Source organism: Triturus cristatus, chromosome 2_1 (assembly GCF_964204655.1).
Source record: "Triturus cristatus chromosome 2_1, aTriCri1.1, whole genome shotgun sequence".
Lineage (NCBI taxonomy): Eukaryota > Metazoa > Chordata > Amphibia > Caudata > Salamandridae > Triturus > Triturus cristatus.
Genome location: NC_140581.1, coordinates 627,475,674 through 627,502,230, shown reverse-complemented (window position 1 = coordinate 627,502,230; position 26,557 = coordinate 627,475,674). Strand labels below are relative to the sequence as shown.

The 26,557-nt window shown below is 40.8% G+C and overlaps 1 protein-coding gene across 1 annotated transcript in view; it reads left to right on the top strand.

Annotated features, from left to right (window-relative positions):
• The window catches only part of SLCO4C1 (solute carrier organic anion transporter family member 4C1), a 499,215-nt gene that overhangs the window by 233,619 nt on the left and 239,039 nt on the right, over nt 1-26,557 (top strand). Inside the window, exons 6-8 of the mRNA XM_085632555.1 lie at nt 3,686-3,801; nt 11,944-12,088; nt 22,155-22,350. Of these exons, the coding sequence (XP_085488681.1) occupies nt 3,686-3,801; nt 11,944-12,088; nt 22,155-22,350 (457 nt within the window). The remainder of the gene's footprint in view (nt 1-3,685; nt 3,802-11,943; nt 12,089-22,154; nt 22,351-26,557) is intronic.

The following is a 26,557-nucleotide window of genomic DNA, read 5'->3' as shown; positions in this document are numbered from 1 at the left end:
CAAAAATATTGATTTTTTAATTACTGTTATATATTTTAGTATACATTTTAAATGTATGTGATAATTTTTTTGTATAAGTATTGTTTATATTTTGTAATCTATGTGTAAAATTTTTAGAAGGTATTAATTGTATTTTAAGAAACTTTTGCGTTTTTTAGTTCCGGAGTGGGTTGTGGGTTTATAGGGGGAAAAGGGTGGAAAGTAATTAAATTATAATAAATGAATAAATACATGAATTTATTAATATTTTTTTAATTGAGATTTTATAATGTTAATTGTGTTTTTAAGTTTTTGTGGGTACATTTTAGGTGCGGGTTGAGGGGTTTTTAGGAGTAAATGGTGGGAAGTAATTTATTTTGAATTAACTCATGATTAGTTGATAATTAATATTAATTAATTAATTGATAATTAATCAGTGTAATTGTTTAATTATTTTTTGTGTGTATGGGTTTTGGGTTTATAGGGGTGAAGGGTGGGGAGTAAAGTAATTTTACTTACTTTATATTTAGTTGTTAAATACTGTTAGTTATGTAATTGAAAAAGTGTTTTAATTTTGTCATTATTTTTTTTACAGTTTAGTTTTAGGTGTGGTTTGTGGGGATTAAAGGTTTAAAGGGTGGGAAGTTAATTACCTTTTATGTGTTTTAATTTGTTTTTTAATTAATAATATTTGTTTAATTGATAATTCATTATCTTAATTATGCAAATATTATTTTTTGTTTTTATTTGTGGGTTGTGAGTTGTGTGGTGTTATAGGGTAGGAAGTAAATAGTGTATGTATGTAATAATTTATGTTTTTGGAAATAAATATTTTCTAAATAAATATATTTATTTATTTGAAAATATATATATTTTTTTATTTAATATAATATTTGTAGGTATTTGTGATATGTATTTAACATAACATGTATTTATTTTTAATATTAAATATATTTTATTTTAATTTTTAACATATGTATATTTTTGTTTTATGTTCTTTTTAAAAAATATTTTTATTTTGCTGATGATATTTTTTTGTTTTTAATAGTAATTTTTTCCCCTCCGCTATCCAACACTATCCCTACTGTTGCACTCACTGGAATGGGAATGGTAATTATTACCCCTCCGCTGTCCAACACTTTTCCTATTGTTGCACTTACTGGAGTGGGAATTGTAAATTTTATCCCTCTGCTATCAAACACTTTCTCTTCTGTTGCACTCACTGGAGTGGGAATAGTAATTTTTACCCCTCCACAACCCAACACTTTCCCTACGGGTGCACTAATTGGAGTGGGAATAGTATATTTTACCCTCCGCTATCTAACACTTTCCCTACTGTTGCTCTGACTGGAGTGGGAAATTTAAGTTTAAAGCTTTTTTAATAGTTTAATGTTTTAATTTATAATAAAATGTTTTTAGTAGATTTTATGTTATTGGTATATGCATACATTTTTATTTAATTTTCGAAATTATTAAATATATTACAATTATTAGTTTAATAATTGTTTTAAAGTCAATATATATATATTAATTATTATTTATGCATGTTTAACTTTTTAAAATTAAGTTTATTTGTTATATTTGTTAAAATGTTTATTAAATCTAAATATTTTTTATATTAATTGTATTCTTTAATACATCCAATATTTATGAATATATTTTATATAAATATATACAAAACGATATTTTGTACAACTATATTTATGACATTGGCAATTTTTCCTGATATTTTTGTACTTCCCATTATAAATATGAAATGTGGATATTTTTTACATTAATATTTATAACTCGATATTGTGGTATGGGGATTTTAATTGTCGATATTCTGTTAGGGAACCGACCTCAAGCCAGTATCTGTTTTACTAGCTGTAACGTTTAATTAAACAAACTGTTCCTGGTTTGACAAATGCCTCTTATGTTCTGTTTTTCAAGGATTTTGAACTAAAGCAACATTTTGGCGAGATAGATAGGAGGATTGGGATCTCGTACCCGACTGCAGCCGAGAGAAGGAGACCCCGCCCGGACGGATTCATGTTTCTGCAACAAGAAAGTTGGTCAGACACCGCAATTGATTGAAACTTCTGCTGAATCCCCGGGGCAAGGTCCATCCTAAAGCCGCATTCACAGAGGATAAGAGACTACATCTGAACCTTAAACATAGTCTAACACATTTGGCATATGGTAAGCTAGGGAGAAGCGTAAAACGATCACCTGAGCGCCTTGCCACTGACAGGGTCTGGCATATTTCCAATCTTATAGATGCTAACTGAATCAGTTGTAAGGTGACCTTAAAGGAGTTCCCATGGAAATCCCCTTGGTTCAAAAGCTACGTATGCTAGCTAAGGTAAATATAGCCCTTGATGACTCCCAGGACGCTGATTTTAGTGACATAACTTTCCTGATGGAGTAGAGTTGACTCCTCAGTCTCATAGTTTTTTAGTTCAAAGTTTTCCCCAGTGCTAAAGAGGTTTCTTAACAACCATATTCTCTGGAAGGAGTTTGGGTTGACCCTGGGCATTAAAGGACAGAATTAGGACATTGAGACAAAAATTGGACACAGGAAACTTGGTTTAACTTGCATGTGGCCAAGAGGGGCCAGTGATTCCAGAGTTATTATGATATGGTTTCTAGACCTTTGTCGTGGAGCGGAAATTGAAAGACTATCTAGCTCACTTAGGTGTACATTCCACATTAGCCATCTCTTGCCAGAAGACAATATGTGATGAGAACGTACTAATGTTTTTTTGACATAGTAATTTTTTCTGTCAACAATTATTGAACTGTATTATTGTATGTGACGATGTTGCATTGATTGTTTATTGAAAACTGAAATGTGAGAAAAATTGAAATTGTGCTGATGCTATTCTAACATATTCATCATATGTTGTAATACTACATAAGCATTTTTATCTTGTCATTATTGAAATGCTCATTCAAACTGTTTGATGTAAAAAGTGTAAGCACTGAGCTCCATAGTATGCAAGTTTTAAGTGTGCACCATGTACAATTGCCCCTACAATTAGACAAACCAAACTGCATAACGTCATTTGAGTCAGAGTAAGCACATGATTAGGTTTACAAATTTCATATATAAAAGAGCATATTAGATGTACAATTAACATTACACCAGAGCATTGAAAAGAGATGGAAAAGAAGAAGAATACATCTAAATTATTGTTAATTGTGTATAAGTGCACATGCGTTAAAAAATCATGAATATTAATACATTAGTCATTTGTGCTTCTTTTTGCTTTGTAGGATTAGTTGTGTTAAGATGGTTAAATTTGTGCTCTTGGGATCTTGTGCATTTACTCTTTTTATTAATAGGGACAGAATAATTTAAATGAATTGGTAAAGGGAAGGTATGAGATGGTATTTGGAGTGAACATGTGCACCTGTCAGTGGGATGAGTTGTATAGATAAGAGGGAAGAGTTTGAAAAGCATGTTTGGGAATCCATAGTATTCAGAAAACTTTGGGATGAGCCAGAGTGGATGGGAAGGAAGGGGACATGTCCACACCCCTATTTACACACTGTAAAATGAGCAGCCTTGCATAAAGGTAACTAATCACACTCACGCTTTTTCTTTCTGTCAATTCCTGCCACACTGCAATTCCTAAAAAATGAATTTGTAATAGAGCCACGTGTGTTCTCAGCACATTGTGTTCCTGCTATATAAGCTATCTCTTTTATTGTTGATTTGCAGGTACAGCAAAAATGCAGTCAGAACGGGTCTCTCAGGCACACCATAATGGAAGTGAAAAGGTTGTCCAAGAAAAGGATATTGGAAAGACATTCAGAGATTTCCCAGTGGCATTGATGGTAATGACATCATTTTAAAAAGTATACACGTAAAAATAATACATCATGATTAATGGGTTCAGATTGTGAACAAATCTTAGTATGCCATCTGTGGTCTTATCCAGACAATCATTCAAAATTGTGCTGGAAGCAAATATCAAGAACCCAAAGCTGCTCTTGTTTGAACATATATTAAATTGGACTTGGTATTTATGTATGTACAGAGGTGTTTTAGAGTGCTGTGTGCCATCCTTTAGTCAGATAGAGCTGTAAGAGGTGTATAAGATCCTAAAGGTAATGCAGATAGAATCCAGTATATTATGGAGACCAAGTCTGATATTGCTCAAAGTAATCCTCTAGCTAAAGTGGCTCAGTCGAAATCAAGCAGGAATAAGATGTCAGTTTCAAGCCATTCTTGAAACATACATATGGGTCGATTAAGATGTTTTTCAGAAAGCATTCTAATCTAATTGTTTCAGAATGGTTTTGGACCGAACCAGAATCAGGGAGTCCGAGTGACCGATTATGATGGTTCTGGACACCGTTTGGTCATACTCCCATTGTATTCAATGGGAGCCTGTGTTCTGACTGACTACATGCTCCCATTGAAGAAAGGGGTGTGTGGAAAATCGTGCACCCTATCCTGGGCACCCCAAGGTGCCTGCCACACTGTGCATGGTTGGAAAGAGGGGAACCATGGGTACCCCCACTGGCCCGATTCGGATGAAGGGGGGCCTTCAATGGCCCCCAAAGTCAGTTTCTGACAGCCGATCCGTGTCAGAACAACTAATTCAGAAAGGATGTCCGAATCCGACATCCTAACCGCTTGGTGGGAAACGCCGACCGGAAATGTTTCTGAGTCGGTCAGAAACAAGGCTTCTGAATCGGATTTGAACTAATCAAATGCAGTTCTGAGCCTTTTCGAATGACATCATAATCAACCCCATAGTTGGGATCTGTCTCAAGATGTGTTCTGTCTCCAGGATTCAGTACATTCCAAATTTTAGGGTCCTCTGCTCATGGGTTCCTGCCTCTGTGTTTGATTGGAATAAATACTCTTTGAATTGTAGCAGGTACAGAGGAATAAATACTCTTTGGATAGTAGCAGATGCAGAGAACAGTTTTGTATGGAACTAGTAGCGAGGTGTCACTTTGGAATTCTCAGGGACCTTTTCCACCAATATGCCTTTTTGGCAGTTCAGACTACTATAAGCATAATCCTGGAGTCTGCTGAAAATGTCAGATGCCATTGAGGTTGTGATATGGTATAACTTTTCAAGTTTAGGCATAGCCTGGATGCCTTATTTATAGCAAAACCAAAGGGGATGATGGACAGAGCGTTAAACATTGCAAACACTCACCCCCAGTTAACTGATCTGGGTTTAATCCATCATCATTCTTTAGCTCACTCCGCCCCCCCAGTTCAGACATGGCCATATGCAAATCAGTCTGACCCTGTGCCTCATGGGAACAGTCCAGCCTGGGTCCTAGGATGCTTGTTTCCAGTCCAGGGAGGACCTGGCTTGGCAGTTCGGGCTGGACTGTTCCCATGAGGTGCTGCAGATCAGGGCATACAAATTCTCCCTACTTCCACGGATAGAGTAATTTCACAGACACACATTTCACTAACATACGCTCGATTACTCTATCAGCACTGAACCTGGGGAGAGAAAACTCCTAAACACCCTGTATCTACAGTAAGGCCAATGTGATCAGTTTGATACTGTCCTGAGTCATGATTTAAACAACAATAATCACATTAGAATACTCAATAATCAACAAGAAATAATCACCAACACAGTAATTCATAAATGATATTTTATCTAAAATTAGTTCAAATGAAAGTCAATCATTAGCAAAATCATTATTCTCATAATTACCTATTCTAGCTAAATGTCATAAATGGGTCAGGACAGGTCTCTCAGTAAAGTCTCCCGAGTCGCCGTCCTCACAGCATCGATCTGTGAATCGGGCCCATTCAGTCTATCTAAGACCAGCTTCCTTGTGATAGATATGAGCCCATTATGTCACTGAAATGATTGAAAGCTAAGGTGGATACCTTTCTCAGCACAACAACGCCAGGATATATTGCAAGGTTGGAGCTACACTTTATAGCAACCTATTCTCCATTTATCAAGCCATCCTTCCATTCCACCTTTCCTGCACATGGGAGATGACATCCTGTTCATTGAAACTTATTATGCTGGAGCTCCCTCTTGGCTTCTATTTGCAGTTGAGTAGGGGCTGCAGACCACTATCTAAGCTGTCTCATTCCTTCTTCTAGAAAAGCAGCTGGAAAGCCACCATTGGGAGTCCCATGGTAGGTGCAAATTAGCTAAAAAAGACTCAAAATAAAGGAACCCCAAGCATAAAGAGATCGAGGGATATAGCTATACAAATAAAGACTAATTGCATTAGTGGCCCGTGGTAGGAGTGCTGCCGGGCGCTGATGTGGGGCGGAGCAGGGTGGGGCATAGTAAACTGCGGAATACGGCCTCGCAGAGGTAAGTACACAAACAAATAAATAAAACGAAATTTGTTGCGCGCGCTGCATCGCCAAAGCAAAATAAATATAACGAATTTTGTTGCGCGCGCTGCATCGCCAAAACGATGCAGCACGCGCAACGAAATTTGTTTTATTTATTTGTTTGTGTACTTACCTCTTTGTGGCTGTATTTGGCAGTTTACTACCCCCCTCCCTGCCCCTCCCCACGTCAGCGCCTGGCAGCACTCCCACCATGGGCCACTACTGACTAATTGTCATCTTTTAGAATTAGTTCTACCTAGAGGCCATACTTGTTACTACAAGCAGTCTTTTACATAAGCAACTCTGGCACCTCACAGAGAAAGGCATGCGAGAATCCATTTTTCACTTTAACTTGCAGCACTGACCAAAACCCTGATACCTAATGAAGGGCCATGGGAATGAGTGGATAAACTAAAGATACGCTACCCTAGCTAATCTTCTGCACTTCTATAATACTCTTCCCAACGTCTGTATTGTATTTTTCTACATTTGTTAAAGTCATCATCTCTTGCATTTTTGCAAAATGTTATTGTTGGAGAAGCTACTGGTCTCTTGCCATCAAAAAACACATTGGCTACAAGCAAAACACATTTTTGGTCTCACATTGCCATAGTAGTCTAGGCAGAGAAAGGAACTACTTTGTGTGTGGTTGTGCTCGTTGTGAAATGACAGAAGGCTGTCACTTACAGTGAAGGATGCCAATGGCTGAGATGGATTGACCCATTTTCCCATGCTGTATTCTGTAGTGTGCAGAAGAAAAATATGAATGACACAACAACAGACCAATGATAAAGAGTGGTGGTTCAAGCCCCTTAAAGTATGTGTATACTGTGTATGTAATTTTAATAAAATCAAAAGGTCTTGGGTAATACTAGATCTAAAAATAAGAGCAGAAAAAACTAAAGGTCAGTTCATGCTATAATTGTTAGCTTTGACTGAGCGCAATCATACAGTCAAACTTTCACTTATAGCATAGAGACCAATATGCAATGTTTAACAACCTACATGACTATGAATTCAGTCTTTCGTGATGTATTTTACTCACAGATGCACTCCCGAACCACAGAGTACTCCGAACGTGGAGTTTTTGTCCTTTTTTATAATAATGTGGAAATGTTACGTGTACATGGCTCTGCTCCAATTTTTTGGGGGTTCTATATGTCGAATAATAAGTATAAATATTGTCTTATAAAGAAGGTTAAAAAAGTTTCGGCCTTTTGGCTGTATTGCAGCTTCAGCAAGAGCAAAGTTTGTTACTTAATAACCACTGGATAAACCTTAATAAATGTAGGAATATCCAATATGCTTTAGGTTCAAACAGTACATTTCTGTCATTTTTCAACTGTTTTACCTATGGCACTTGCTTTCCTTCATCAAAGAGTCTATTTATAGTTGTAAATTGTGTCTGAGGAAGAGTGAATGGAATAATTCTATAGAAAAATAATGTTATACTAATTTTGTTCTAAAATAAATGCTATTGACTAATGTGTATATGTTGCTCAGGGGCATTAGTAAAGATCACTTGCAGTGGCGCTCACAGATCTGTTGGTGTGACTAATTGAAAAAGATAATTTGTTTATTTGTATGTAGGCGATCCTAGAGAGCGGCTTTATGAGTGGGACTGAACAGAGGGGGAGAGAGAGGCAAGAGAAAGATGACTGATGTGTGTCATTGTCATGCACAGTGATGCTTCTGCAGATAGTCAGCCTCATGCAGCACCACCAAAGGGCCCCACTGTAGTCCAAAGGGCAGAAAGGATCAGACTCTGGGATCACGTGTATGGTGCAGTGCATTGCATGCAGTAGTCTGTGGGAACAGACCATGCCAATCATGCATGCTACTTTTGATGAAAGCCTCTCACTTATTGGGAGCATCAGTTTCAAAGATTAACCTGCATACTCTAGCCGTTTAATAAGTGAGAAACAACTAAGAAACTGCAAATTTCAATATGCAAAGACATGCACTGTGCAAGTATCTGGCGGCCATCTTGAATAGGACAAAGTTACATAAACAGGGTACATCCTCAAAGGAATATAGCATGTCACAACGCATGCTATTACATCACGTGCTTTCACAACGCGGTCGATACAACGACGGCGCTGTTAGTACATGGTACCTTTACATCGTAAGTCATTAGAATGAATTGCTGTAGGAGGCGTGCTGGACTTAGGAATTGTATTATTTACTATTCCTACTCCAGTTTGCTCAACAATAGGGAAGGTGTTCAAATTCATTTCCAAGACCTTAGCACCCCTATATCAAGTAGGTCCAATGACTTACAATGTAAAGGTATCTCGTACTAACAGCTTTGTAATAGCACTGTGATGTAATGACAGCATTGTAAACGCTATTTCAACCCTCAGAGGCATGATAGTCAACACTTACTGTTCGGAAAGGAACTCACCTGATCTCTGCATGGCGGAAAGGGAATGACTATCATTCCAGTGTAGGCTACACTCCCCCATGACAGTGGAGGGACACTTGATTCCTAATGAAGTTTGATCCTATGAGGTCTGCCAAATATGCACAAGTAGCATCACATTTGTATATCTAAGAAAGATGTTGCAATGATAAATAATGTGCAATGGTTTAATAGGGACAATGGGACAGGAGATACATGGTAATTGAGGCCTTTGTCTCCGGATCCTCCCATCTTATTTTTATCAAAGTCTTCTTCATTCTCACACTGCCATCTTATTCTTGACCTATGCAGCACCTTGGTGGGATGAGGATTCTGATACTTACTATTCAACTTTGCTTTTCTTGTGCTCCCCTGCAAAGCTGATATCATACATAATGGTGCCAGTGTAATATTACATAGAATGTGTCACTTAGTGCCACCTTAACTCTCTAGAGCTGCAGCGATTGTGCATTGTAAAGCTGGAGAGCTTGCTCAGGTAGTGGCTCCAGGACTGTCTCTACACACCAACAACTGGACAATCACACAAGGCAGAGTGGTAATTAAAAGCCTGTCACCATTGGGACTGAATCTTTGTTTTCTATCGAGAACTGTTACCTGTTATGTTGCAGAGGAGTGAATGAGGATACAGAACATAATAACAGTAAGTGGGAGAGAAAGCCTACAGACAAATGTAGCCAAGGGTGAGGAAACAAGGCTATAAACACATTAGCAAGGAAGGGTATCCCCAAATGGTCAGAAAGAACTAAATTAAAGATAGGATTATGATTTTAAGGCAGAGGTTCAGGGAAAAGACACAAGCCGAAGGAAAATATGTAATGTTAGTTTATATATTAGTGGTGACTGACATTGTCAACAAATGTCTCCGAAGGGATGGCCCATAACCATGAAGACAAATTAAAAAGGCCAACTGAAATAGTGCCAAGATCTCAGATAATGAGAATTCACATGGAACCGATTAGATTAATTATGGATGCAATTCACATCCTCTGATAAATCCAGGCAGAAAATGTACTTACTAAACTTAGGCACATAGCTGGCTTTAGAGTTAGTGGCTTCTGGTGCTACAATCATTTGTTGGTACCCCCACCCAATAACCTCCTCCTCAGATTCTCTCACTATCACCTGTCAAAAGTGCCACTCATCTCTCTCCAAAGCCTCTCTCTCTCACATACATTTCATTTGTTGTAAAGTGCTGGTAAAAGCTGGTTTTACTATTTCACTCAGCCATCCACATAAAATATAGGTCTGTTCTGTGAAGCAGGCATTTTAATCCTCTGCGCTATTTTATTGCGAGTCAAAACTGCGACTAGACAAAACTCCAATCTCTTTCTCTAGCAGGAAAATTCATCACAAGGGCTATCTTACCATTTGTATTGCTGCCTAATAGCTGGGTGCACAAGGAACTTTGCAGCAGGTGCTTTTAAATCGTAAGTGATTACTAAACTCAGCACCCCCCCCCGAAGCCAGCACCCCCCCTCCAGGTCAGCGCCCAGTGCTGCTGCACCAGTCACACTGCTCTAAAGCCGGTCCTGCTCAGGCAAATGTGATATCAGAAGCAAACAAGTCAAACCTATTTGACCTATGTTACACGCTGATTTTATTCACAGTACCACTATTCAGACTAGCCATGAAATACAATGAAGCGTAACTCCAGATACTATACAATAGTAGAGTCACTGGACAGCGTAAAACTACGCAAGGAGAGGTAGTTTTTCAAAACATAAGAAACATACTTACTGAAGACCATAAAATCCTAGGGCCTAATTACAATGTTTGTTGGAAAGCCTCCGAGCACTGGTGGGAGACTTTCCGACTGACATTGTAGGTTTAAAGTTTAACCGCCATATTATGAGGACGGCGGTTGGAGTTTAAACCGGCTGGGGAATCCAATGCGCCAGTTGGAAAGGCCTCATAATCCCTTAAGGTCGGTGTCTCAGCTGTAGGGATTATGATGTCGGTTTCTGACATGGATTGGGTGTCGGAAACTGACTTCGGGGGCCCCTGGTAGGGCTCCTTCTCTCCAGCCCTCCGCATTTGGCCATGGGGGACACCTATGCTCTTCACCCTGTTGCAGGCACTATGAGGTAAATGTGATATGTTAGTTGCCTGCCACACGGTGCAGGGATGTTTGGAAACATGCATTTTTCTATGGGAGCTTGTGCTGCAGGAGTTTTCTGACCGCTGCACAAGCTCCCATTGAAAAATGGATGGTTCCGACCCCGCTGTGTGCGGTCGCATCCAAATGATGCAGTTGGAACCACCGACCTAAGGTCGGTTCCCATTCCGCAGTAGTGGGACACTGTAATCAGGGTTTAGTCATCCATGGTGGTAGTTAATAACAGAATAAAATAAAAGCTGTAAGACAACGTTGTGAGTCCATATGGAATTTACGAGTACACACCACTCTGTATAATATCTACCTGTACACGGCCTTTGTACATAATCGTGCCGGTGTGATATCACGTAGAATGTGCCACTAGGTGCCACCTTACTCTGTAGAGCTGCAGCCTTGTTCACAAACATGCAAACGAGTACTTGCACCATGCATTGCAGGGAGAAATAAGTCCACAGAAGAGAAGAATGTCAGCCCGAGCCCACCTTTGTAACAACCTGGTTCCCGTGCTAGTTTCGGTGGCTGTGCACCACGAGACACACACAGAGATGGCATCAACCTCTGCTCTATGCACTCTCCCAACGTGCCAATAAATTGCAGTTTTCGTTAGAAGTGGGTAGCCACTAGTATAAAATTAAGCACTACTACATGAACCGCCGCCCGTACTCGCCCTTCAATTTATTTTGTAAGGGCACGCCCCCTGAAAAAAAAAGTAAGAGGTCATACATTTTGCAAAATACCACGACTATTGCTGGGAGCACAGGTGTTTTCTGCTCGAAAACCTTCATGTATTATTCGCCTTTATTTTGCATTGTATGTTCCTCCTTGTCCTGCGCAAACTAAGATATATTTCACAACAGCACATTATTTTCTGCTATGAAATGTCAATGATGTTATCTACCAGTATCTCATCAGAGAGCTTGGACGGATGGACATATTTTTATTATGCGCATGTGCATGGATTTTTCTTTACCCTGGGAAGGTGTGATTCGTTTGGTGTTCAGACATTTCATGCTAAATGTTTTTCAGATATGCGGTTTAAAAATTCTGCATTTTCCGGAGTGATATTGAATACTGTTTTGATATTTTTTCTTTTCACAGTTGCTGTTGAGGAACCCAGTGTTTATGTGTCTAACAATATCCAGCTGCTCTGATGCTTTCACGACGGCGGGGTTTGCCGCGTTTTTGCCAAAGTTTATAGAAAATCAGTTCTCCCGAAGCGCCAGTTTTTCAGCCACTATTGGAGGTATTTTTTTATTTTATTCTTATTCTACACAAATTCACATTGCATAACCTGTGTGGTGCCACAAATATTCTACAGAAAATCTAGAAAATGGAGCCCAAAATACATGGGACATTATGTTAATACAATGAACTGTGTAATGAAGGATTGCAGCAAAGGGTGTAGAGTGTAATGATCATTCACTGTTTGCTTATTTTGCACAGTAACAAACAAGTTTCATTTCGGATCACGCGCTCCACATAAACTGTGCATAATGTTGGTGGGTAACTTTGTGTGTGATAAGCTGAATCCAGTCTGGTGCTACTGTGCATAGGATAAGCATTTTAAAATAAGAGGTATGAAATTAAAATATATCTGGACGGATTTCATGGACAGGGTGGGTGGTACTGCGGATAGTAGTGGGTTGCTTCATAGTGAGGGGGGAGCGATGGTCCACTCTAGACTGTAGGCAGCTGGAGTAGGTCCCTTGGGTGTTTCTCAGTCACTGTTTGATTAGTTCATTTATCAAAGGTTTCTTGAAGAGCAATAATTAGGTTGCTTCTCTGTGATGCTTCATCCATAGGCAGCATTTCAGAGCCTACGGCCTTGCACAGCTAGGGATCTGCCTCCACGACTTTCAACTTTGGGGGTAGATAGTTCATCTGGTATCTGGACGGAGATTTCTAGTTGGTACGAAATAGGAGGGGCATGCCCTATATATTATCTGGCCTTTTCTGACAAAATAAATTGAACATGGTGCATAGAAATTTTCATAAAATCCTGCAATGGAGCTACTAGATGTTGTCCGTGACAGCGTCACCTTTCTTTTCACGCCTATGTATGGCACTGTATCTCACATTCATGCAATCCTTGAATGAGCTTTGAGTTTGCAATTTTGGGTCAATGTAAAGCTGTAGATTGCATTGAACTCTGACTGCAGTACAAGTTGAGCCCGAATAGGGTGTGTATTTCAAATGCTCTGTGGGAAGTGGGAAGGCCCAGCTGCTCAATGTATTTCTGTGTAAACACTTAAGCTAGGCAGAACCTGTTCTCTTCTGTTGTGCTGTGAGCAAGTCTCCTCTCCCTGCAGCCTGCACTTGAATCTAGTGAGCTTTTCTAAAAAAGAAACTCAGTGCTGCACAAACCTTCATGTAAATAGAAATTGAGCATGGTATAGCCCTGGAAAATTAAGGGAGAATCCGTTTGCATGTTGGATCAGGCACATTTCAGCCCCCAAAACTCAGTGCTCTCTTCCTGAAAATTATCTAGCCTCCAGTACAATTGGGGATGGCCATACTTTCATATTTGTGACCAACATATTTGGAGATCATTGATATTAGTCAATTCACAAAAATGCCAGAGATAGCAGAAGTGATATTGAACCCTCTTTAAGTCCCAATAACAACGCAGGGGTAGTCCCTGGCCCCACACCTATGCAGAGAAGAGGCTCGTAATGGTTTCTGGGATGCCAAAGGGGAAGGCCAAGCCACGGAAACTCTGAAAGTGGACCTGCTCTTTTTTCTACCCTTAAGACACAAGAGCCCAGGGGTTATCCCAGAGTATCATCCATGTTGGAACTCGTCTTCAAGGGAAATCAAGATGTTTTGAAAGTATTGACCATAATCGTAGTCTCATCTGAACACTGAATGCAGGAGTGGGTACAACGGCATATATTTCAAGCTGATGATGTTAATAGGTCCCGCAGAAAATACCCTGAAATTAATGAGGGCTACAGAGTATTCTAAGAACCTCTTCACACTCTTTCAGTGCAACAGAGCTATTGTCAATTGAGGGGACATTAGTAGAATTTAATTTTTTCATTCATTCGTTATTGTTTGTGAATTTTTCGTGCATATCACGTATAAGCTACAATATCCTTAAGAGTCATAATGATAAAATAAACTTACATACACAATATTTATTACTTTCTGCTATAGTTAAGCCCAGTACTCATCATCACATTCCATAAACCAGTTATGTGCTTATTTGTCAACAGTCTACTGTTATTAGCAGTGTTCCTGATAGTCACTCCTCTTGTGCTAAAGCACTAAAAACTATTTATGGGTAAGGGTTTTTCTTGGAATCTTCATAAATGGGTCAGAAATTTGTAAATCGCGAAAACACAGTCATCTTGAAAGCAAACTTACAATGCATCAGAGCTTCTCAACATGTTCCATTCCTACTAGTCTGAGAATACCAACAGAAAACCATTGATTACACAGTAGGGCAGAAAACCAACAAATGTAATACGGCTCTTATCTTATCTAAGCACAGACAACAGACTTTAGAAATTTGCCTGCCCAATTTTTTTTAAAGAAGGCAATTAGTAAAATGCTATGGTTGAAACTTGACCCTAAGGCCCTAATTACTAGTCTGGCAATCCGAGGATCACCAAACTCACGGGGTGCAGCGGTGGCAGTCCAGCCACCATCGCACCAGCGGTCCGAATGCCCCATTATGAGTTGGTCGGTAGTACCGTCCTTGGACCACCGATGCTGTGTGGGAAAAGAGAGAGCTTGGAAGGGATAGCTGGGTCACGGTTGGGTTTATAAAAACTTTCTGTAACAGCGTGCACCTCCTGTGTGTGTAATGGTTTGAGGATATAATTGGAGTAATGTATATATGATACGTCAATGTTTTTACTTGTATGGTTCTAATTGTAACTGAATAAAGTTCTATGATGTACCTGGAAGTGCTACTTAATAAGTATGTGTGAATATAATGTGAGCGGGACTCACACAATGTGAGTGGGAGGCGTGAAAAGCACCAACATTGACCTAGGTCAGCACAAAGCACTATCCTCTGATGGTTATGGAGGGTAGCAAAGAAACTGTTTGAAGTACTTGATCTAGGTCCGGTGTCTGATTGTCAACCTCAGAGGTTGAAAGGCGCATTTTTTCTTTGCACCTGAATTTGGTGGGATCTGACACCGAAGGATGATGCAGTGTGCTCAGGGTCAATCAATTTGATGAAACTAGGATGCAGGGATTTTATCTCTGGTATGCTTGTTACCCAGTCCACAGTTCGGTCAAGTAAACGAAAACGACACATTAATTCCTTGGTTGGGAGTAAATGGATCTTTACAGGAAAATAACAGAGCCTAAAACGTAGGTTAAGAAACACAGCAAGACGTTAGCACAAAGCAGATGAGGTGCCATGCGCGCGGCTCACCTCTCTGCTTCATGGTGTTTGGAATGTTTACATAGCATGGACCTCACTCCAGGCGGTGGGGGGCTTGATTAGAGCATGGGATTGGTACCAGCATTGCTTAATTTGTAAATTAATTAGTGCTGGGGCTCTCTTCAGGAGACCACTGCAGCTTGCACCACGCATTGCCCCTACCATGCTGACGGTGATTGCAACAACAAAACTACTAACCATCACAAGCATTGAAGCAGGGATCCCGCGGCCAGAGATTCAGTTAACTTTGAAAACAATTAGTAAAACTTCATGCTTAAAATTGTGTAAGTAATTCTTCTTCAGTTCAAAATACTTTATTGCTCATAATTTTGGGATTGACTTCCATGGCAAACCACAGGAAGTTAGAAAATAGTTGTGGTGCCACACAGAATACCATTGTCTTGAATATTGTTCAGAGATGCGTGGCACTTGCAGGGCCTAGCTTCAGAAACCTTTTTATCTACATGTTGTTATATGACATCCCTTTATTAATGTAATAATTGCACTTTCACAATTGCTTTATTAACCTTGCTTCTCAATTTGCTTGAAAATGCACCATTTACCTACTCTTTTTTCAACATTTTCTCAGGGGGAGAACCCCCTGTTCCCCCCTTAAGATGTTCGGGCACTTCGACAGACAGTTTACGCCCCACCACTTTCAAATGTCACCAGTCACCACTGCCTTTTGGGCCAACGGCAGAAACATGTTGACGATAATGGTGGTGATGGGGTACTAGCACCCTCAATCTCCATACTTTTTAAGACCAAATAGAAGTGGCTCCCTGTCTCCAGGTGTAGGCCCGCTCTCTATCAAACACAGTTTTTAGAGAGTGAGATGATGAAGCATGACTCCTGGTGGTGTGTGAGGACAGTCCTTTACATTTTTTGAAATGCCTAGCACTCCTCTGACTTAATGTGCAGTGCTTTGTAAGGTTTTGGTCGCATTTTCAACAACTAATCATTCAGCGTATCTTCTTTTTGTGTGTGCAATAAATGAAAACACCCAGTTACGCTGTATTCAAGGTGAATCAAAACAGGTGGACAATCTGTGGACCAGAATACTCTCCCAAAAATCCCCCCCCCCAAAAAAATGTAAAAAGTCTAAAAATGAAGCAGCAAAATAACTGCTTCAAATGTCTCAGCTGGAGGCCATACAATCACCAAATCCCCATCTCAGACAAGGGCCGAATAGCCTGTCAACTACTACAATGATACCGCAAAAAACACAGGAACCAGTTAAAACGGAAAATGTATACAGTAGCCTCAATATGTTCATGCAAGAAAAACCAGCAGACAAACAAGCTAGAGGCAACTGCACCATCAATGAGACCATTAGTGACCTTATGCCCGCAAACTTAATCCTCACCTCCCAATATTCATCCGAGGGTCAACATGACATCTTAAATAGATCAAACTTGCTGTGACTTTTTAAATCCATCCTAGACCTAGCAAATATAACCACGGAAGACATCCCCAGGGTAGAATTTAAAATACTGGCAACGCTTAAATCTCCCTTACTGATAGCAAATATCTTGACCAGAAAACCGATCTTTGAATTGTGGGGGATTGGGATTATGAAACCAAAAACACCTAAGCACCTGCATCCACTGAAGGATCATGTAGAGCCATCAAGGCCACAAGATCATCCTTATAGGATCCCAGGAGGGGCAGGAAACTCTCAACTAAACTAAGCAATCTCACTCAAAGGAAATGGACCCAATCAGGAAAATTGATTTAGAGCTTAAAGCCAAAAAATGGGAAAAGGAGCTCCTTATCGTACACCCTCCCAAGCAACACCCAAATCTATTCCTAAACAGACACCCATCTCAGATAGGTCCAGAAAAAAAAAATATATAACAATATCATGGAATGTAGCTGGATTATCAAAGCTACTCATCTCGTTAGCTTCAAGCTCGTTCATGCCAAATGCACACATTCTTTGCCTCCAGGAAATCGGTCAACAAGCCCCACTACAATCCCTGGATTTCATGAAATACATCAAGCTGCAATAAAAACAAACATCTTTGGGAGGCCATCAGATGACCTCTCAATATATGCATTGTATGCAAACATAGACTTGGACCTGAAACTAAAAAAAAATCGAAACGCACAATGAAATGATTCAATTGACTTCTTTGGAAGGCCTGCACATAAATGATCAGCTAACAAAGATATTGCTGTTCCATGTTTATTTCAACTGCTTTGGATGAGGGCAAGCAGACAGGCTGATTCAATTATGCAAATTCCCAGAATCTGTGCTTTGTGAAAATACCAACTATGAAGTCAATATATGTTGCCTCTTCAAACAGCGCCACCTGGGATCTGACCTGACAGACCCCACTGCAGCGGGCCAGGCTACAAACCCTCTTTAAAAACCAAGGGCCTCTTTTATGAAAAGTGTTGCATCGCTGTGGTAAAACAGTGATGCAACACTTTTCAGTGTGCCCTCCTTGCAACACCATGGATGCACCATATTTACTGTACGGTGCTCCATGTCGCAAGGATTGACATATCTGTTGGTGCAAAAATGCTATATTGCTGGAGTGTGTCTGGAAACAGACGCAACTCCAGCAATGTGTCATTTCACATGGGAGCAAGACCCTTTCGAAAAGACCTGCATCACCCCTTATGCCTGCTTCAAACAGGCATAAGGATTTGAGGCAGTGACGCCATAGAAGTGTCACGGTGAAATATCATAGATTTCATTGCAACACTTCTACAAGCCTTTTCTGTGCCGGAACTCCTACCCTGCATACATTACACCTGACGCAGGTATAATGTAATGCAGGAGTTTACAAACTTACACTTCTGCCTAGATGCATCACTTTGTGAATATGGGACAGTGTGGTACATTCTGTACACCACCGCAGTATCACAAAAAGTGGCGCAGCAGCGGTGTAGGGCCACATAAATAAGGTCCCGAGTACATCCATCATACATTGAAAAATAAAGCTTCTGCACTAAAATGTCAACATTTTTTCAAGGTAATAGGCACCATAGACTATGTGTTCTCCACTGATAAAATCGTAGATTCTCTAATGAGCTTCGGAATTCCAACTCGTCATGAGAGTGATCACTCCCCTCTCCTCACCAATATAAAAGCCAGCATGAAGAGGTACAAAAGTCTGAGGGTAGTGGCCTATTCATCTGGTAAAGAAAGCCAGCGGATAATCAGAATAAAATGGGGAAGAATGACAGTGGACATCTGTGACTTATTGAACAACAAAATTCATCAAGCTTTAGGAAACACCTTAGTCCTCAAAATGATGTCTACCAAGTCTTCTCCTAAAAAGTGCCATATAACGGAATGCAAATGGAACATATGAAGAATCAAAAAAGCATGCCAAAGAGCTATTATAAAACAACAAGTAAAGCGGAAATAAAATTAAGACAACGGTCTTTAAATAAACAACATAAACAGGTGGTTTGGACAGCTGAATGTGAGCAAGTGGATGAAGAATGGCTACATGTATATACTTTAATGGGCAAACGGAGCCAAGCGGACCAATCAAGATACATCCGAAGCAAAACATGCTCGGAAGCAGCCAAAATAAATGTCATTGAAGAATCCCTGTTGACAATACATGTAAAAAAACCTATATATAGCTAAAACTACAAGCAGTGATGACTTGGGAACAATGGGCACCCTTACAGAAAGCCATAACCCAGGGGTGCTGCTAACAGTCAATGGCTCTCCAAATATTTGACGAAAATCTGAGCCACTGGAGCCCCAGGCCTCAACGGTATCCCAAGACAGGTCTTCAAAGATGACACTGACCTTTGGTCAGCCATATTACTCCCACTATACCAATCCTGCTTTTTGAGCCAGCAGGTCCCAGAAAGATAGAGAGGCTCCTCTTGCACACAGCAAACTACCACCTTATTGCCCTCTTAGACATTGAAGCAAAAGCCTACACCACTGTACTCCTGAAAGAGCTGAAGCATTGGGCAGATGCGAACAAGATTATCCCGTTCTGCCAAACTGGCTTCAGGGCAAGCTCCTCAACATTGGGCAATATAGTGGCACTTTCCTTCTTAATTCATCAGGCAACCAGTCAGAAGTAGCTTCAGCTCTATGTGTGCTTTGTCGACTACTCTGCCGCATTTTACTCGGTAGACATCAACATCCTCTGGAGGAAAATCAGAGGGTGAGGCATCTCAAACAATTTGCTCCAGGCAATTACATCTTTATACACCTCAACCTGGGTCAGAGTCAAGCTATCACTGACTGCCGCTACAAGCAAAATTCTGACAGCTAACGGTGCATGCTCACAACCTTACTATTCAACCTGAATACAGCTGGCATGGGCTCAGCAATGAAACATGCCAACTTAATTCTGCCACAAATTAGAGACACCTTCGGCAGACCAACCAAGAAACCAAAACATGTTTGGAGCCTAAGTCCACTAAAATCCAAACCGCTGATTCATACAATTACCCAGGAGTCTGGCTATCATCAAACGGAGGAGCGAAAACACACTTGAGGACCTTAGAAGCAAAGGTGGAATTACTAATTATCAGAATATGTCAATTTAATAACTCTCTTGAAAGCCCCCACACAGATCCAATAAGACGTGTAATAAAAGCGACACTACTCACGATGATCAAATATGGCCATGAAGCCTACCCGGGCCAACTTGTCAATGTCATGGAAAAATTCCAACTTAAAGCCTCCAAAGGGTTTTCAGATTACATTATACATAACTTGGATGCCTTGTAAGGCTGGAATTTGGACTGGAGGGACAATCATGGGCCACTAGGGCGACCTTTTTAAAGTTCTACTGTAGGATTATAAAGGCGCCGCCTCAGACCCTGAAATAAATCCTTCAGAATATCTTCAAATCAGGAAGGAATCCCTGGTCACACTATCTTGAAAGATCAATTGGCACCCTCTAAATAGACCAGTTGGAATTAAACAAGCTACAGCTCCTGCCTGCTGCACTCAAAGCAATACTGAAAACGCAAAACGAGGACACTTTCGAAAAAATGCAACATGGGCAAACTCACTGCTGTTGTGAGCTGTAGAAAATCATACGCCAACATACAGCCACATTGCCTCGGCCCGCAGCTATATCTTCACTATCGACTCTGAAAAACTGCCTCAAGCAAACAATGATTGCAAGGCAGATGGGCCTACAGTCTAAAAAACTAATCCCCAAATGGGTCTCTCTCTCCAAGACTACCAGCTGTAGACTCTGTGCTAATATGCTTGAGTACTTCAAGTATTTACTTTGTTGCTGCCCAGCACTTTTGCATGCCCTACGCCCCTTGTTAAAACCACTCTTTCTGGCATGCAGAACTCAAACCAGTAATGAAGCAAGGGAAGTTGTATTTACAATCACTGAGCCCTCCGAGTTGGCCACATTAGCCAAGTATATCAGTCTCATACAAGCATGCATAAAAGAGGTGAATAAGATTTGAGAGACTACACTGGGAAAGGACAACCCTGTATTCGATTTGCCATCGTTGAAAAGTGGTGAGTCTGTAAACCAGACGAGCAGCGCCTACTCATCCAACCCTTTCCAGGCACAGACAATCTAGGTGTCCCTCTTTGAAACATTGCAGTGCATGCAGAAAGGCACTGCCCTCACTAAGCTCTCTTTAGGGCAGTTAACCCAGGTCCTGCCTCACCTGAAAAAACTGTAGCACGTATAGAATGGCAACGGTACCATCATGAGTCCAAAATGATCGAGAAAGGCTGCGCTCCGCCATTAAACTGTCAAACAATGCCATCCTCTGCCCCCCATATATAAAATCTTTGCTGGATAATTTATCTGCTCCTTACCATCTCATCGCAGCATTCTATCTGTCAGAACCACTTTGTAAACACTCTAGCCAGCCTCTTAATAATGACTAAGGGCCTCATTTCGATGTCAGGCGGAATTCTTTCCGCCCAACACCAACTCGGTGCTGGGACCGACTAACACCTGGTCAGCGGTCCTGACCGGCCCATTACAATGCGACCGAACACTGTTCAGTCACATTGCACTTTTCTCAATGGGAGCTCATGTTACGGCCAGCAACCGGCATAACATAAGCTCCCATTGAGAAAAGGGAAGTGCAGTTCATCCGTGCACCCCATTGCAGGCACCTTGAGGGGCAGGGCTCAACACCCCTCATCCTCCAACCGGAGGCTGTGCACCCAAGAGGGTCCTGCTGGGGGCCCCCAAAGTCGAGTTCTGACAGCCTTTCCATGTCGGAAAGGCTGGAATGAAAAGACTGCCGAAACCCAACATTGTGACCTCAAGGGCGGAAATGCCCGCCCTTGAGATTACAGGCTGGATTCCGACTGGCTCTCTTTTAATCAATCATACATGCCACTAGCACTCTAACTTTTAGAAGCACTGTCCAGTATTGCAGCCTAGCATCTTACTAATGACTGTACTTGAGTTGCTGCTACTGCATTTTGTATTTTAGGTCTTATTTTTACATATTGGTGTTTTATCCTATTTTAATGTAGTTGTCTACTCTTGATCATATGTATTCGTTCCTTTACGATAAGAACATTGCAAAGATTTTAATTATTCACATAATACACTTCAACAACAGCAACTTTTTTTTAGAGTGAATTGCTTCTCAGACTACACTCTCAAAGTTGAATCAAGATTTTTAGTATTGAAACTGTATTTCGTCTGTTACCTCTGTGGAATCCTCCATTTGGTCAGTAAGCTAGTTCAGTCTAAGCTCATATCAACAATGTAACCTCTCTCCGCTTAGCCTGCCATTGGTGAATCCCATAATCACATATCACTCTTGGTTACACTACACATCTCTTGTGGGTGTACATAAAAGTTTTCCATTTCAGAATCAACTTCACGTTATGCTTGTTTTTGTATTAGAAAATGTATTATAAACATTTCATTATTAGCAGTAAAGCATTACCTTTTTCTTCATGCTTTTTGAAAATCAGGTGGAGTCCTCATTCCTGCAGCAGCGATAGGCCAAGTAATCGGTGGCATAATAATATCCAAGACCAAAATGAACTGTAGGAATGTGATAAAGTTCTCAGTCATTTGTGCAGTTCTGGCACTTGCACTTTGTTCCGTATTTATCTTCTCTAAATGTGGGAATCATCCATATGCAGGAGTCTCTGTGAACTACAATGGGTAAGCAAAATTCTAAGTAAAATTATATGAATTGTATATACTAACTGTAGCACATCATGATGCTACCTGTATTCCATTTTCAGGTGATGTCTTATCTTCAACAGATAGAATATGGGCATCATTCAGTTCATTTACATTAAGGAAACAAGTCAGCATGATGTATCTTAAGGTATTGTTTTCATAGAAGGGCAACTTAACTGCAGCATACACATTGGTTAAGCAGTAGCTCTAAAATGTGGCTAACAGGAATTTTCTATCAGAGTGCCTGGCACCTCCCCCTCTGGGAAAAGACTATAGTCATTTCAGTGTTTCTTACCCCAGTGTCAGGCATACATCTGTCCTGGAGTTCTACAAAAGCTCATAGAAAGAGGAAGGCAAGCCAGCAAGGTTTCCCTCTTATAATATATTTGAGGGATTTTTAGAACATGGGAACATCCATAACTGTTAGTGATGGTACATGCCTTGAAACATGCCTTCAAACACAGTGATTGTATAGTACAAGTCTTTGGTGCGTGGAATAATTGCGTGCCATGATGTACACATGAATTTAATACTGAGTAATAGGGAATTTAAACAGGTAAAATGGAAAGCAGCAAGCTAGGTAAGAAGAAGATGACGAGTCTCACATTTGGTAGGTATTGCTTAAATCAGTGAAGGACAGAAATATGTTACATATGATAATTAGTGCACACGTCCAATAGAACACCAGCAGCTTGTTATGTGTGATAACTTCAATGAGGACTGAAGCGAGGTAGAACTATCTAAAATCATACAGTACAACCTCCATTTGTATAACCTGGAGCACCCTGGAGGGAACTGATCAATATGTCTTCATTCGGGACACAATCTTAAGGCAACACTGGCTCATTGGTATCATGAAATCAAACTATGCCACCGTAATCTGGAGTGTTTTTTTGTCACGAGAATCTTATGTTATTTTTTATTAATACATTAGCCTATATTTACCGCCTGATTTTTGCGTCTGCTTTTGTTGTGTCACTAGGGACACATTGCACCTTGTTTTAGTTTGTAACTGTGGGGCATATTAGCAAGCAAATGCGATAATTATTGCAAAATCCCCTTAGCGTGTTTTTTTTATCGCCTTCTAGTGCTGGAGTACATCGCCCTGTTAGCGGCATATTATCAACATGCCGCTAACAGGAGATGTAAAATCCAGCGATAGGGGTGATAGCGGGAGAAATCCTGCAAAAGAAAATAGCGATAAGAAAAAGCTTGCCAATATGCAAGTGTGTTCGTATCCCAACAATCCACCTCCCATTGAAAGTATGCCTAAGTAAACTTTTTTCCAAGCGTAAAGTAATTGCGATAAGCACGGTTATCGCTAGTTTTTTTATCGCTTCACTGGTCCTGGGCCGCATTGCTAATAGGGCGATGTTGTGTTAGCGACCGTTTTCATTACGTTTAGGTGAGGAACGCCTACCTTGCATGTCATTAGCGATATCTATCGCTGACATGCAAGGCGTAATGGAAAACGCCCGCTAACGCTAGGAAAGCAAGCGCTAAAGCAGTTTAGCTCTTGCTTGATGAAAGTGCGATACAATTATTGCTGCTTTTCGTCCGAAAACGGACGCTAAAGCGGCGATAATTTTATCGCGGGGGCCTTGATGATATGCCCCTGTCTCTTTTTATGTATCCTATTGAAATGTGCATATATACATTTCTTTCACTCACGATTACAGGGACTTAGTGTGATTTAATTTCAATTCCCCATCAAGTGTATGATGCTATTTCTGCTCTTAATAAACAATAACAATGAAAACCATTCTTGACTAAAGATTGTTCTGTTGCCTGGATCCCATGAGTTTAAGGGTTGCTCTTGTAGTTCACATGGGGCACGACATAAAGAACAAACCCCCACCCTCCAAAACCCCCTGGAGTCAAAGGGCCTAGTATTATCATGCTTGTGAATTTGCAATAAAATGTTGACCGCTGTTTTTGCAAGCACTACCAACTTGCTGTCTCTGATCATTATCTATTGTGTTGCCCTCAGCCTCTGCCCATCTATATAACTCTTTATTCCATTCAGCACAAGAGGGTGGCGTTGGCATCTTCCACTTCTCTGCAATATACTTTTTGCCCAAGGTAAGGGCTAGATCTATAAGTCTACTTTTGTATTTGCGTTTACTGGCGCGTGGCATCAGACCCAACAAGAATACTTCAGGGTAGGAGTAATCTGTACACTAGAGATCTTAACGATCATAGATCTGATATGTTCACAGAATGGTCATATCTCAGTGCAGTCCCAGACAATAAGAAGGAGGTTGGCACTGTGAAACTGGCCCATGGGACAGCAGTCTTGGACTATTCAAAAGTTCTCATTCAGTCTGATAGGGGTAATTAATGTCTGATGGAGAGCATTAGTTTCAATGACTTTGAAGCAAGCATTCATGCATACTGTTTTGGGTTGAAGGTTAGTATTCAGCTGTATTTCTGATCTTTTACCTATCTATGGGGATACTATTCCCATATCACCTTCAAACTTTTGATGGTCAAGTTTGGTCAACTGTGTCATTGCTGTGCATTATCTGGTGACCACCTACTGCTTCTGCCTATGTCCAAGAGTGCATCCAGCACTGTGTGTGCCTGGTGTGGGCCAATCTGTTGAGGCTAAGCAGCATTAGTGATGCTCATCTGCCAGAAAACACAAACACTGGCCTCCGTGTAGAGCATGCTCCTGTCTGATAGATTTAAATGTATCATATCCACCCTCACCACACAAGTATCCCATGAATGACCCCGGCCAGGCACTCCAATCGGATGCAGAGACAAGCCATCAGTGCTCAGAAAGAGTCCATAATGTCAAGCTAGGAGGAAAGGCTTTCCTAGTGTTCGTCCTGCTTAAGACTAAGTCACCTCAGTAACAGGGATTATGCAGGTTCAGGCAGGTCAAGTTAGTGCTGGGAAGCTTCAGGGAGGCCTCTGGAAACCTACTGTGCCCCTGATTACAAATAGGAGGTCAACCAACTGACCCTTGGCGTCACTCTGGGTAGCCTGGGATCACGTTAACAGGTCCAACATCCTTCCTCAGACAGCAAAGCAGTACCCAGCAGCAAGGCAGTCATTCTGGCAGCAGAGCAGCAGTTCTTCCACAGGTCCAGGAGTATTGGTGAGTGGTTCTGAAGGTCCCACTCTTATACCTGGTACCACCCTTTGTGTAGGGGGGGTTCCTGGCATACCTCCAAAACTTGTTCTGATCAGTTCTTGCCCTTCTATGGTCCTGGCTCCAAACTGTCTAGGGGGGGGGGCAAGGCAAAGGCAAGCTTAGTGTTAGATTCCTTTGTGTGTGCTGTAGGCAGCACACTTTGAAATATGATATGGGCAGGAGACAGCTCTTCCACAGCCATCCCATCAGAAAGACCCATCTTCCTCATACCTAGGCATTCTTTGTTACCATGTCTGGAAGCAATATACAACCCACTACAGGAGAGCCATTCACAGTCATGAAACCTAGGACACTGGCAGAAAGGCATATTAGGTTAGGGCAGAAAAATGTTAATTTTCTAAAAGTGGAATTTTTTTAATTGTAACTCAAAATCTGATTTTACCATTAAAGATGTAATCATCACTGCTCTATCTGCTAAGTGTAATAAGGCAACCCAGTATTAGCCTATGGGAGGGATAGCCTTACAACAATGGAAAACTCCTCTAGGGGTTTTTCACTGCCAGGACATGTGAAATATAAACCCATGTCTTACATTTTAAATACCCTGCCCAATAATCATTTAGGGCCTACCATAGGTGTGACATATAAGTATTAAAAAGTAAGGTTCAGGCTTAGCGAAAGGTTTATTTTTCTAGGTCAAAATAGCAGTTTAAAACTGCACTACAGACCACAGAGGCAGGACTGAGACTTAAAAAAGGCTACTTTAAGTGTTGCTGCCCACACCAAACATTTAATTTACAGGACCTGGGTACAGGTAGTATCATTTACTAGGGACTTACAAGTAAATTAAATGCACCAATCTAGTGCAGGTCAATTTTAGCATGCTGGCCTCAGCCCTTCCATGAGGTGTAGGAGTTTCGCCACATGTATTGACCCCTCCACATACATCAGCCCTTGTGTATCAACATTCCAGGATGTCACTACAAATGTGAGTAATTTTGTCATCCTCCTATCGTAGCATTAGTATATGCATATTGTTTTCCTAATTCACAAGCTAAGCCAGGAGCCTGCCAGGTTTGTCAC